Genomic DNA, 15,006 nt, shown 5'->3' on the forward strand with positions numbered 1-15,006 from the left:
AACCAAAATTATGCTGTTCTAGTGCTGATAACTCTTGTCTAAAACTATTACACAATCTAATTAACATTTTATCCAAGTGCATTACACTTTCCATTAAGCAAAACAACACCCAAGAACACAGCATGCAGGAGCCTGAATATGCCTCACTAACATGGGTGGTAAAACTCCCACAGACTTCAAAAGAGCAGGACTAGGCATGGGTAGCTCTGATTTACTGCTTTCCTCTGTATTTTCATTTCCAAGACAAGGGATTTCTATTTAGATTTAATAGTTTTTACACAGATGGCTACCACTGTGGTTTTTAATTTGGATGAGATGTTTAACAGTACTAACATTGATATAGTTTCCCATAGAAGGAGCAACCCAACACTGAAAATAGTCCAAAATTATGACAATCAAGCAGTGGAAGTTGGAACAAGCATAAACTTACTGTACGTTAAATGGAGAAAAAATCTTAAATTAATTAGGGTCTGATTTCTCAAAATTGCTTGCAAAACAAGAGAAGAAAGGAGAAGCAAGGGAGCTGAACTCTTTATTAAAGACCAATTCCCCTACTGTGAGGCAGCCCTATGCAGTCATCTGACAAAACCTAGGATCAGTACTTTTCTGAGAAAAGCAGCAGCAGCAGTCACAGGAAGTTTTGACAAAGATGCAGAGTGATAAAAGGAAAAGAATTAATGAAAGAAACAAACACATTTACAGCTTATCTACAAAATTTGTTCACTTGGATACAATCCACAAATTGGTTTCATTTTCAAAGGTTTGTGCAAAAATAATGGGGACAAAGAAATAGCTGCATCCATAGCTCATGCTGAACTCCTGTCTATTTTGAACAGCTGCCCTTCCATTAAGAGGCAGAAACAGTACAACCAGGGGAAAAATTGAACACTGACATAAAGTCAAATATAGCTTTTATAAGACTCTGTCTATTAAAGTAGTTAATAATCTACCAAAGCATTAGCTTGATACATACTGCTGTCATCCAGAGATGTCACAGTATTAGAGGTGCTGATAGTAATATGCACTTTTGGACTTGGCACTCTGTCCCTCATCACTGGGTACATAAACGCCTAGCAAACACGGTGTACTTTGGATTTCTGCAGCTCATACAACACAGCAATGAAAAAGCAACAATCCACTTCAATAATTTTGTTTTGTTTTGCTCTTCTCCAGAATGCAGTAGTTTAAAGTATTTTTTTGGAAAACACCTATTTTTAATGTGACAAAAAAAAGCCAGCTTCCTACCTCCCACTTCCAGCTACTATTTCTTCTCGGAATCATTCTCTCTAATGATTCTTCCTCTTTCCCATGCAAGAAGACTAGGTGGGGAGAGTGACAGCTCAAGTTCCTTGATGAGGAGGCAGTGTGGTAAATAAGGGTGGAGCAAAGCAAAATGCATAGAACAGGCTTGGGGATGCTGTTTTGTTGGTTTTGGGGTTTTTTTACACTGCTGTATAAAATACTAATCCAAAAGGAATGCAAAAAGTATGTGATCTGAATTACAAGAATATGAATTCATGTAAAGAGAGGAAAAACCTTCTCAAAGAACAATTTTAAGAATTATTATACTGTCTTGGAAGAAAGAAGGCTATGATCTTGTAGAAAATTCAGAAAAGAGAAATAAGGCTTAGTGAGTTAAGAGTAAAGACTAATATGTTCACTTCTGTAAAAGATAAAGTTAAGGCCATAATACTTCTGTGTTAGATCTTAAATTTTAACTGTGGAGTGAATTTTTGTTTAGATGAACATAAAGGTAAATAGAACAAGAAGTACTTAAAAACTAAGGGAAAGAGTAGAATGTCTAAGACTGCAACACACTTATCCTCGACTGTCCAAAACGAAGAAATAAGGAAATATTTGGGCAACTTTCCACAGAAATAATTTATAGGAATATTAAATTAATAGTAACTGCATGAAATCACACCGTGAGCAAGTTATATTCAATAATTCAGCCATAACATTACAGTGAATCACCGAGGCAGTCAGGAATTACCAGTACTTCCATCAGGTATTTAGAATTTCTACCCTCTAAACTGCTGATCTTCTATACTCTCAAGTGTTACTCTAGCATCTTGTAAGATCTCCTAAGAATTCTATCCAGGAAAAATCCAAAGAATCTTGACAATTATCTGAAAGCAGTAGGAAAAAAGGTTTACTTTATGGATCTTCAAAAACCCAACAGATTTCTTCCTCACAAAATTCAGAAACAGATGTGTGAGCCTCAAAGAAGTAAGGAACTGGTGAACTGGTGACTAAACCCAGGAACACTGAAGACTACTGGGAAGTTGATCCTTTTTTTGGTTTCAGAAAGGAAGGATGTACAATCATAGATATATACATAGAAGACCTAAAGATGCTTCAAGCAATTTTTTTCAAATGTTTCTTCTGTAAGAGGTAAATGGTGCATGAAAATGTACTCAAGACATGTAAGCTATATGAAAAAGGCAGAAAATTATGTGTATAAATATTTCTATATATGTGTATGTACGTACACAGTGTGTAAAAAGCATAATTTTTCTTAATCATGTATCATGTAGCTGACTAATTTTTAATTGTCCTTGCTTTATCCCATCTGGATTTCTTGGTTGAGCAGGATCCTGACTTGTCTTTTTGTTTTGTTTTGTTGTTTTTTTGGTTTCTTTTTTTTTTGTTTTGTTTTGTTTTCTTTTGTTTTCTTAAGAGAACATTCACAGCATGACACTCCTGATTATTTGGAGAACTTTAAAATTTGGTGTGACATGGCCAGCATTTACACTAAATTATTCAGAATGATGAAAAAATGCCATTTGACCTTGACACAAAGTGCACTAGAGTTTCTCATTAGATGAGGCTTTCCTTGAAAAATGGCATATTATGAATATGTAATTCCATTGCCTCTGAAATTACATATAATGAGCAAAAGAAATAGAGATGGGGTTACCTCCCCATAAGAGTAGTACATTATGAGAAGTAATTTAGTGGCATATTCACTGTATGTCAAAAAGGGAGGGAAAGGGAAGGGAAGGGAAGGGAAGGGAAGGGAAGGGAAGGGAAGGGAAGGGAAGGGAAGGGAAGGGAAGGGAAGGGAAGGGAAGGGAAGGGAAGGGAAGGGAAGGGAAGGGAAGGGAAGGGAAGGGAAGGGAAGGGAAGGGAAGGGAAGGGAAGGGAAGGGAAGGGAAGGGAAGGGAAGGGAAGGGAAGGGAAGGGAAGGGAAGGGAAGGGAAATGGCTAAAATAGTTTCTACCTCTTCAGCCTTTTTTTTTGAGTAGACTAGTGAGAAGAAAAGAAAACAGAAGTCGGGATGGTGGGAAGGTGAGACAAGAAGAAATCAGGTGTACAGCTCAGCTGCTGGACTCATAAAAAGATACAGGAATAAGGATGGGGAAAGCTTTACATTCCTCAGCAGTCTTGGATTGTTGGCAAGACCCAAGGTGTGGTCTCCACTTGAAAGGCCTTGCTGGCGTAACCATATCATTTGGAAGTGTGAAAAAAAATCCTACCCACATCACTACACCCTACTGTAAATGTAGGTCAAGCAGCAAAATAGTCCATTCAGAGACTGGGCTTACAGTGTACCAGTTAAAAGGTTTTGCCAATAAAAGCTGTCTTTCTGCTGCGGCTGTGTGGGAAGGAGATAGTACCTTTCTACAGATCTTTTCATGTCTAGGCAAACTCTTGAAAACTAGAAGCACCACTAACTACTTCCTGATGGTAAATTGGGAATATTGGGCTCTGATATTAAAAGGCCCGAGTTTACTCCCATTATCATGGCAGTTCTTAAGAGTCAGTAGTTAAAATTCTTAACAGGACTTTTTTCTACACTGCAAACAGATACATCCCATACCCACTTATTGCCCCATCCTCAGAAGACTAATTATGTTTTGGTTTCCTCTCCTTAATTTGGTCCTGATTCCCTCCCTCTCCAGACATCCCTCAGAAATCAGCTTGCTGCTTTCAAAGAAGCCCATGGAGGCCAGATTTTCAGGGGGTTGACCCGTCTAACTTTCCCTGGCTGCCTTTGAGGTCGTTCCAACTCCAGCGCCTCCAAGCCCAGCAGTAGTCAGGAAATGAGAGCATATGGTAAATAGTTTAACTCACACTCGTTTAGCTTTCAATTCTAGCATGATTTTTCAGTGTTTTCCATCTAGTAAGATGTCTATTAACTCAAGAGTGTCTGGTTCAAAAGAACAAATGCAGACACAGTGCACAGATACCAGTGTACCAAAGCTTGCTGCTAAAGAAAGCTGGGTGTGTTGTACAACTTAAATATCCTGTATCTATTCAGTTTTGTGACAGATGAAACCTGAGTTCTGAACAAATTATCTGTTTGGGTTTAAAGCGCAAAACAAACATGATAAACAGGATTAGGTTTCTAAGAACATTCAGAGAACACTGAGATTGCCAGCAGCCAAATAACAGGCAACAAATCCAAGAACAGACAGTAAAGCCTGTTGTAAAGCCACTTGCAATAACAGATGTTGCCTCTATTGAGAAAATGTCTTTCAAAATATTACCTTTTAATACTTCTTTTTTGTCTTGTTCCCTCTTTTATGGAGGCAGGGTGGATGCTATGAAAGAAACACACACTAATTAGGGTGTATTAATTCTCCAAAGGAATACAGCATAAATATCTTCCTCCTTAATTTACCTGATATTGACAACATACACAGTGTAATTCCAGTTCTGGAAAGTACGGTTCAGCTGAAAAACAGGAAGACATTGATCACATGAATGGCGAGATGTTAATGGGGCTCTGTTGCTTAAAGCTGTGTTAGAATTTCACCCTTCTGCCCCTTGAGAAATCCCCTTCAGTTTTGCAAAGCAAAGAGAACACTCACTTTTCAGTGAGGTGATTGTTGTACTGGTAGTGAGAGGTGTGGCTTTTTTGCGGACAGAAAGAAATCTCTATAAGGTCATGACAGAGTGAATAGGTGAGTGCACAGGATCCTGACCTTTTCCTTCTCTCCCTCTTTTCCACATCTTAAATCCTCAGATACACTTTGAACGGAATAGTTTTACTGAAAAAGCTATTGGCTAAATTTTCACCAGAAAGTCTTCAAACTTAGGATGATCTTCTTTTCAGAACTTTGTGCTCTTTATTCTGAGTGTTCAACAGCTGCTCAGTTTTCCTCCAAGAGATACCTTTGTATACCCTTACACCTTTCTAGTTTCTTTGGCTAAGGCACCTATGTACTTTGCCTGGGTACTGCTGCTAAGGGAACAGCCGTGGCAGGTGTGCATGACTGAAATTCTGTTTTGTAGATTACTATACATATATTCTGGTTTATGGATTCCTTAGATTTTGATAGCTAAAATCTCCAGGTTTTTTAAATGGAAAAAAAAAGGCAGAATAGTTGTTATATTTCATCATATCATATATTCACATAAGTAGTTGGTATAAAGGTTTTACAAATTGTGTGAGTGGGACTATATGAACTGTCAAAAAGGACAGAGAACATTTTTATTCAGACAAGAACACTTCTAGAGGCAAGAACTTCAAAAATCCCTCACCCAGAGACAAGCTTATGTCTGCTAAAATGGGTTGAAAAACCAGGGACTACTAGAAACCTCAGCAGCTGACCTATGGCAGAAACCTTTTGAAGTAAAGAATATAAGGATAAATTGGAAAAGTTTATTGCTTCACACAAATAAACACTGCCAGGTGTTTCTATGATTTCTGCCATAATGTAGCTTCAAAACCACATTAGCACTTGAGGAGAAAATTTTTGTCCTGTATAGTGATGTTTGAACCCAGACATGTACCTCCTTTTGTGGATAATTCTGATTTCTCCATACTTTTCAAAATCTCACTTACTATCTACATCTCTTAGGAAGCTAGCTAGAATAGTGCAGACATTTCAAATTTTATCCATAGTGCTGAAGAGCCCCAGCTAGACCTGAATTTATTACTGCACAAATAAATAAAAGAAAGATATTTGGAAAACACATGTGAAGAGGTGTTTTGTTTTTTTTGTGTTGGTGGTTTTTTTTTTTTAATATTTTTTTTTTTTTCCCAGCTGATAACAGTGATGGGACAGATTCATATATATAATCACACAGGAAAGAAAACTTAACTTACCCATTCTGCAACGACATCATGTACTTTCGACACTGAGTTGGGGTTGGAACTAGAGACAACTATAGATATCCTGTAGAATAGCCCACCTGTCCATTGAAAACAGCATTATAATGTTAGAAACTGAGAAAATTTAGCTTTTTAATAATGAGATTTTATCTTCATGATTCATATAAAAATTGTGCTGAACCCCAAATACAAGGTCACCTCGCACTCTTGCTGGCATTTCAACTCTGAAATGAATAAGCCCTGCAGGTTTGGACCCGTTCTCACTAGTCCTGTTGGTTTTGACAAGAATTCCCTCCCCCTCTGTATTTTCAGAGGCACTTGAAATGTGACATGGAAACTCACAGACAACATACATCTAAATAGTATTTTGCCTATGCCTCTAATGTGGTGTGTAAAATCAAGATCATGACACTGTCAGGAATTTTAAAAATTATTAAAATTAATAAAGTATGAAAACACAGATAAGTTCTCCTCCTAGGCATATTGTTATAATATTGTCATATGTTCCAGAATTGAGCCACTGCAGATTAGAGTTTAAATATTGTGAGAGCAAATAAAGCTCATCAATTAAAAGTAGCAAGGTAACTGAGGACAGAATTAGGTGTGAGAAGGGATATAGAGCTCTTGTTTCCAAAGTACAGGCTTGCTCTGAGGCCTGGCAATGGCCAGACAGTAGAAGAACCCATATTAGCTTTACAAAACTGGCAGCTGAACAAACCATCTTTCAGTCACAAAATGTGTAACACTTGGCTTGGTGCAATTTTATATTCAGAAAAGTGTTTTGAAATGGCACTGGGCAAATATAAATTCTCTTTAAGCTCATGAGTGGGTAGGCAGCATTACAAGATTTCACATCTAATAAATAACATCAATTCATTTCATAGTTATGCTCTGTGTTAAAAATCTGTACTTTCCACAGGCCTATTTTTTTTTCATTAAGCTACTAAACATTCTGTAAGCTCTAGCTTGGTGAAAGTTCCCAGGATGTGGGGGAGGTTTAAGAACTTCTGGATCAATTCACTTGCATTTATGAGCATTTGTGGCATTGCTTGGGGGGTTTTGGGCTGTTCCCAAGGCTGTGGGTCTTGATCAGAGATACATGCATTTATATAATCTTATGTAAATCTTACAGAGACACTGCATAGGACAGGGCAGGACGTGACAATAATTATACAGAAATCCCTTTCTGTCTCAGATTGGAAAGGAACTGCTCTGTCTTTTGGACTCTAAAAGACCTTTTATTCTAAGTGGAGCAAATGTCATAATTTTACAATTTCATAGATAATTCCTGTACAAGAGTTTGAAGTAAAGGCACCTGGAAAAAGAAGTCTGAAGTCAGTATTTTCCAATTTAAGAGTGCATGCATTAGGTACTCTTCATAAAATGGTTGGAGTATTGTTCTTTCTTTACAATATGGAATTAATTATATGGATATTAAGATTGGTAAAAAAAATCCTTTACAATGAACCATTAAAGATGGTTTACTAGCCACCTTATTTGGTAAGCTATGATTACATTTTTGGTATGAGCAGAATGAACTTTGTTTTGATTTACTGTCCTTTTTAACTCTCCTGAGGAGGCACACAAATTTGGTGCATAGTTTAATCTGAAAATGTGCTTTAGTTTGTTATTACTGTGATAGTTTAAGAAAAAAGGATTAAAAATTAAGTATTTGGAAGTAGAAATTTTGACTTTGGGCAAATTGAAAACACTTGCAAGACCTAGATGTCCTTTGCATGTATATATCTCTGTATAAACACATATTCAATTTTAAATCTATAATGTACCTTTTATACAGGCCATACAGATACACACATACAGAAAGTGTGCACTGTATACTCAAAAACACATATGTAATCATATATCTAATTATAATCTTATTCAGATAATTATGTATAGAGACAAAATCACCTTAATATAGGAATACAAAGTATTTTAAAAATCATACAAGCTAGGCAATAGCTTCAAGATCTCCACCAGACGGTGACCCAAAGCATGTTTTAATGAGGCAAAAAAAAAAAGAACAAGAAATAATCTGCATTTTAAAATACTCTCAGGAGACTGTAAAGTAGATAGTAAAAACTAAAACTTATTTATCCCTCTTCAAATTAAACAGTTGAAATCCCATCTCAAAATGCTGAATGAGAGAAAAAAAAAGGAGTATAAAATTGGTGAAAAGTAGCCAAAGAAAATTTGAAAAAAAAGGAAAAAGTAGCCTGGAAAACAATGCTCCCTACACCTACCACCAACTACAAAAATATAACTATCAATCAAATGTAAGTGTTTTTAAAAATTCTGTTAGGAAAATTATTCAAACACTTAGTTTTGAAAAATCTTCTATTTTTGAAAGTGAAATCCTCAAAAACATGTCAGTAAAAAACATTCATGTACGCCCAGACAATAAATTGTCATTAAATCATATAAAATACATGGAAACCAGTATATTATCCTCGCAGTCTCATGAGAGCTGTCTTAGAGAAGTACACAAATATGAGAAATCACACATTGATGACATTTACTATCACTAAGATGCTACAAATTCCCTTCTACTGTATTTATATTATTATTCCAAAACATATGCTAAATGGTCCTACATCTAAAGGACAAAAGACAGCTACTTCTACATTTAGTCTACAAATGAATATCTAACAGATAAGAGGATCTTGGGTTTTTTCTACGTCTAACTTAGCAGCTTGACATACTGTAGTGGAACTCAGGTTGACACAGGCAGCCCAGCCCAGTGAAGAAGTCACACAAACAAGGCAAAAGGACTGCAGCAGAGCTAATAAGTTGTTTCAGTGGTGGGTGAGAGGTGCTGTTTTGGCTTGTCCCCGACGGTAAACTGGCCAAGGAATAAACATGGGCTGAAACTGATGACTCATGGTATGTCACAGAAGAAAGTGATGCTTGGATCTGCACGAGAGAGTGATGGATGGCTGCTGCAGCTGTTGTCAGAGTGCCTGTCAAGATGGTCTCTTTGTGCTGATCAAATCCTCTGCTATATGAAGATGGCAAAGATACCACATCATTCATTACTGCAGTTATTGATGACTCCAGAACAGAAGAGAGATTTGCAAAATGTCCATAATCAGCATTTTCAAAATCCAAGGCATTAGCGGTAATGATAGATATTGCTTCTCTGTTCCTGCTAAAGGGTCCATACACTTCCCCTTCTGAATTCCATTCAGAAAGCCTAGGCATGTTTGTAGATGTCAGAACAGAAAAATCCCTTATGCCTTTATCATTGTCAATGATTTCTTGTTCTACTGCCCAGAGAGAGTATCTTGGACTGTCCACTTGATTTTCAATGGAGTTTTGTCCTAAAACAGTTAGATAATTTCTTGGTGTTTTTGTTGTTGGCAAGTTTAACTCTTTTACATCCCACTGAGGGAGCAAGCTTGGAGAAATTGTATCAAGATGATTCTGAAAACTTTGTGGGAGTGGAGGTGTGGAATAGGTGCTAGGAGTTACACTAAATTTGGACTCTGAATGAAGAAATTGCCTTAATTCCAAAGACACTGGAAAAAAGTCAGAACTCATTGAACTGATGCTTTTTAAAAAAATACCTGCATCTTTTTGAACTTTACTTCTTGGTTTATCAGTGGTATTTGTTATAGCATCGTTCTCCAGAAGACTTTGAGACTGCTGTGTTTTGTGTGTTCTTGTACTGCTTATCAAACTCTTAACTCTCCAAGTAACCCGAGTCCCAGATGTACTGATCAAGAAAGGAGTTCCTGAATGTGTTGGAAAGACAGAAACAGGCTGATGCCTATTGTTTAGGAAAGTCATGTCAGTTTGTTCACTTACTATGTCAGTTTGAATTTGCATGTGCAAACTATCTGCAGAGTTTTCAAATACCTGATCAAAAGGGCTTATCCGTGCCCATACAGAGGATTGAATGGAAGGTGCTTCCAGGGAAGGAAAAGGAAAATCAAAATAAAATTCACTGTTGGAAGTCACAGTTAGGTTTGCAAAGCTCATTGTTGACTGCAATTGTGATATTGACTGGCCATTACTTTCTGAAACTCTCTTTGAAATGCCTGGAATAAATGAACTAAAGATTTGTGTTTCCAAAGTTGATACATGACTAGAAAAATTAATTTCTTCAGCTCTGTGACCTAAAAATCTAACAGCAGATGTTTGTTCAGAGATACTGTCAGACTTAGCATATAAACTAATGGACAGCAATCTCTCTGTTGGGGAAGAAAGCAGTTTATTAAATGAGAGCCAGAAATTTCCTGATGGCTCCCCAGAAAACACTTGAGATGCTTCTTTCAAATGATGGGAAACAGTCCAGAAATTTGCTCTTAAAGAGGGAGATATATCTACATATTTTGTTGGAAAATCCAAGTAATCTGAGTCCCGGGAGTCAGCAACTGGATTCATGTTCTCTGGCTCTAATATGGAAAAAACTGACTTCTCATTTTCATTACTACCATGAAATGCATCCAAATTGTTCTCCAGTGCTCCATTTCTGAGGGTCTCACTTGGATTTTGAAAGTATAATGAATGCTGTAAATAATGAGACCAGTAATTACTACTAGATATGAATATGCTGTCACTTTTCAAATATGTGTCAGTCAACAGCTGTTGATAAACAGGCAGGGTTGTTACAACATGCTTAAATGCTGAGCTTGTCATGCCTGGTTCTCCCAGAAATGATGAAAATGTTAATAGTTCTCCACTGTGTCCTTGGACTGAATTTGTCAGCTGGCTGTCATGCATAAATTTTGCGTATGATTTTTTCATGTTCTGAAAAAAACTTGTTGGTTTTGCACGTAGAGTCTCCACAGAGGTTAAATTGGTAATGCCCCCTGAGTGATGGTCCTTAATGTACACAGATTTTCTAAACTGAAATTCACTCTTTGCTGATAGTGTAGAAAATGTTTTCCTGTCAGCATTGCCTTCTATCATTTCCAGATAAAAATTTTCAGGTGTCGAGTCTAGCAAATCTAACCTACTTTTTTGGAATGGTGGCTTCTCATCTGTAGGTGGTACAGACAAGCTAGAAAGGAAATGATGTCTGTCTTCTTGAATATCAGAGGTGATACGATGATGAAATACAGGCTCTTTCTGCCAGCTCACAGGCTCCAAGACATTGCTTGTATGCGTGAAATTGTTTGTGTCGCTGTTGGAGGATGAAATCCACAGAGTTTCTTTTTTGTGTTCATAAGCAGTGCTGCTGCTGCTGCTAACAGGAGAGTGGAACGATGGCTCAGAGTCAGAAAGATGGAGCCTACTTGCCAAAGTCCTTGCTAGCTCTGCACTGGGATTTCTGCTGTGAAGAAGAGGAACTGCTGCATTCACAGGAGGCTCTGTGACTGCATCTGCTGCAGCAGAAGTACTATGGAATGGACTTCTAGAATAATTAACAATATTTTCATTTGGCAACGGATTCATTACAGTATAATCTAGGTTGATGTTTTCTGTATAAGCAGACAAGGTTTTGTTGCTGGTCTCCTCAGAAGAAGCTGGTGTGGACAAAGTTGGAAGGAACAAGCTGTATGGGTTTTTCCCCTCTGGATTATCATCTGCTGAATTTTTACTGAAATGCAGGGGCCTTTGCTTCACTGGCCAAATAATTGGGGTTGAGATAATTCCTATTGTTTTGATCCCTTCTATCTTAGATTCTTGCTGCCTCTGTGGTCGTGAATGGGAAAATTCAGGTGAATTTCTCTTCATTCTGAAGATAACTGTAGCAGGAAGTCTGAATTCCTGCAGGTCTGTGTGTATCAAGCCACATAGTTAATGGATTAAAGAAAATATATGTAACTTAACTCTCTGTTCTTGGTCTAAAAATCAACTTACCAAGAGTGGAAAATGATGCCTGTTAGCTGCGTGAAAGTTTAATTTGCTTCTACCATAAATGAACTTGGCTTATTTTCATAGTCTTTCTACTGTTTCTTGGGACTTTCAAAGCTAGAGAAAGGACTTATTTGTCTATTTTTTATTCATACTAATATTAATAAGATTTAGTTCATCCTGTCATTAAAAAAAACAGAGTTAACTGCTCATGGTGAACATTTGTAAGTGGCTCCACCAAAAAGAAGCAAACACTACTTGGAAGACATGTTCAATATTTTCTTCTTACTTCTACAGCTTATTAAAACCAAACAGTCTGGATTCAGATAAATTCTTTCACATTATGCACTGTACCGCCTGATTGCCAGTGTACAATAAATATCTGCCAAGAGAAAAAATACTCCAAGAGTTGTAAATCCTACAGTAACAACTGATGGATTGGGGGAAAAAAAAACCACCCAACCAAAAAAAAACACCCATCATAAAACCAAACTACCAACCCCGCCCAGATTCTAATTTGTTTCTGTGGAGTACACTGAAAAAATAAATCTTAAAAAAAAATATACATTTAAGCCTGTGATGAAAGTTGGCAAAATCTACCTCTGTGTTTAACAACCAACTTTAGCAAACTAATAAATATTTTAGCAGCACTTCACAAAATGATGCTCAGTCTTTAGGAGACAGTGATATCACAGAATTTGAGAAAGCCTCAAAAGAAATCCTGGCTTAATTCCTGTGCTAATAATAGGTTCATTTACTACCTTATTTTTTCCCTTAATCTTCCTAAATGAAAAGTAAACGATATCTGATACTGTCAACATTTTCCCTAGTAAAGTCCGATCCAGCTCTTCTTTAAGTCAGTGGAAAGATTTCTGTTGACTCAGTGGAAGTGGCTTTGCTCCATAGGAATGGTTCCACTTGGCTCCTGCGCCTGAGGAACGGCGAGGAACAGACAATCCAAGCCTACTACCACCCTGGCTGCACAAGCAGGAGCTACACAATGTCTGACAACCTGCAGCCTTGAAACCCTGCAACAGCACAGTTCTTTTTGGACCCTTTCCAAACACCCCTCTCCCTTCCCTTGTTCTTTGCATCATTAAATGCAATGGAGACACAAAGTTAGTCCCTTTCACAGAAGAGCCAGGTAAACAAAACAAATAAACACTTAAACACTGAGTTTGGTTCTGTTCTCATTTACACCATTCTTTCATGGTCCAGAGATTTAATCCTGATTTATTCAGTGTAAATGAGAACAGAACTGAGACGTGACCCTTGACATTATGATGGTAGGAAAAACACACCTTAAAATACAACAAATTTGCTTTAGACACAGTACAAGGAAAAATGTAACACAGGATGTCTTACCATTGTTTGGCTTATCGTTTCTATTAGTATCGGGCATGTTAGTGGTGACAGTGGGTGGTGTAGGAGTAGTAGCATTTACAGTAGCTGGTAATAAAGATGAGAAAGAGGTGAACTTGATGAAATATGAATGTTAATAAGGTAAGACAAAATGGGAACAATGCATGACAATGTAAAATGAAACCATCTACACACAATGCTATAAATGTTAAAAAAACACATTATTTTTTTTCTGTACAAAGTGATGAATAGATATGAACTGAGGCCCCAGTCCTGCAATCCTCACTTGCACTCACTTCAGTGGAAATTTTGCCAGTGCAAATTTTGCAGGATCAGTCCTGCACCCCTTTCATAAACTCAAAATCCTCTCATGAGAGCCCTGGTTGTGTGAAGAACAGAAAATGGGGAAGTTCTAAGATGCATGCACTTAGAATGCTGCTTATGAAAAGAATCTTTGCCCCTTCTCAAAGACTGAATATGACAAACAAATGAGAAACGGAAACACTCATGTAAGGATTCAATTAAATCCACTGAACTCAAAACAATGAAGAGAATTGCAATCAGGCTTGGAACAGGTGAAGTAAAATACCTATTTTGAAAGCTTTATGTAGAAACTCCTCTGTACTGTTCCCACTGACACCAACAGGAGTCATGCCACAAAATCAACTGAACACTTTTCAAAATTAGGAGAAAGAGCCAAAATTGCAAATTTCCTCCATGAGGGACTGGGAGGGTATATGTGCTAGAAGAATTCAAAGATCATGTCACTAAATTTTCAAATAATGGTTTGGAAAATAATTTAGCTTTGTTCAGTAACTCCCAGTCAATGTAAATCCATTCACTAATAGATTTTTTTCCTGAAAACCCTTATTTAAAATCTGAAGGTTGGTATGGTAAAATCTCCCTGAGTTACATGGCTTTGGATGATTTTGGAAGAATCAACCTAGGAAGTTTAAGCAGTTGTATTTTGGACAAGAAATCATATTTTTTAATGTTTTGCTGGGTTGATTTATCTAGCCTTTTGAGTCCAAAAGTCACAAACTTGTCACAGATTAGGGAGCAGGTTCATGTTCAAGTTTTCAAGAAAATTAGGGAAAGAGAAGGAAAAGCTGGACATGAGAAAAAACAGATTCTAACTGGGAAAGTGAGCATATGAAGTGACACCTTGAAATATAAAAAAGCTCTTCCATGAAGCTTTAGAGCTATATTGTCTGAGGAATAATTTACAAGGCTTCTTACAGATTGTGTCTAACAGCCAATGCTGCTAAAGGAGGCATCTAATAAACAAAAATATTTACTAACTATAATGGAGAAATCAGTTCTTTCATCAGACATAGCTGACATAACCTGGCATCCACAAACCATTTTACTGGTGTTATTGCACAACACCCAACAAACAAAGGAATGCAAACTGGCCTCTCAGTTTAGACAAAGTCTGTGGTATTGACAGAAACAGACAGACATATTTTCATGATTTTCATTATTATGACAATAATTATGATGGTGCTGAGTGGGATAAATCTGATCTGGAATTTTATTCCAAAGTGACAAACTGAACACAAGGGACACTTTACCAAATACTTTTAGAGAACAAAAGAGTATTACCTTCATGAAAATACTCATTGTCTTTATTGATGTCTTTATTGATGGTCTAAGAAGTTACGAAGGCAAGTTTGAAAGGCAGCATCTATTATCAGAGGCAATATCTACCAGACAAGTTAATTAAGCTGGGACAAAGGATGAGGTTTTTAGAAAAGCAGGCTCGTTCAGCTGAGAAT

General features: G+C 37.1%; 1 protein-coding gene across 5 annotated transcripts in view; it reads right to left on the reverse strand.

Moving 5' to 3' along the window:
* Positions 1–15,006, reverse strand: part of ADGRG6 (adhesion G protein-coupled receptor G6) — a 110,764-nt gene that overhangs the window by 40,541 nt on the left and 55,217 nt on the right. For 4 of the 5 annotated variants that reach the window (XM_064413499.1, XM_064413500.1, XM_064413502.1 and 1 more), the window contains exons 6-9: positions 13,232–13,315; positions 6,059–6,144; positions 4,628–4,680; positions 4,494–4,547 (exon numbers count right to left, since the gene is read on the reverse strand). In XM_064413499.1, the coding sequence (XP_064269569.1) occupies positions 4,494–4,547; positions 4,628–4,680; positions 6,059–6,144; positions 13,232–13,315 (277 nt within the window). The remainder of the gene's footprint in view (positions 1–4,493; positions 4,548–4,627; positions 4,681–6,058; positions 6,145–13,231; positions 13,316–15,006) is intronic. The other variant, XM_064413501.1, reaches the window with a different exon arrangement.

The sequence above is a fragment of the Passer domesticus genome, chromosome 3, assembly GCF_036417665.1.
Source record: "Passer domesticus isolate bPasDom1 chromosome 3, bPasDom1.hap1, whole genome shotgun sequence".
NCBI classification, from domain to species: domain Eukaryota; kingdom Metazoa; phylum Chordata; class Aves; order Passeriformes; family Passeridae; genus Passer; species Passer domesticus.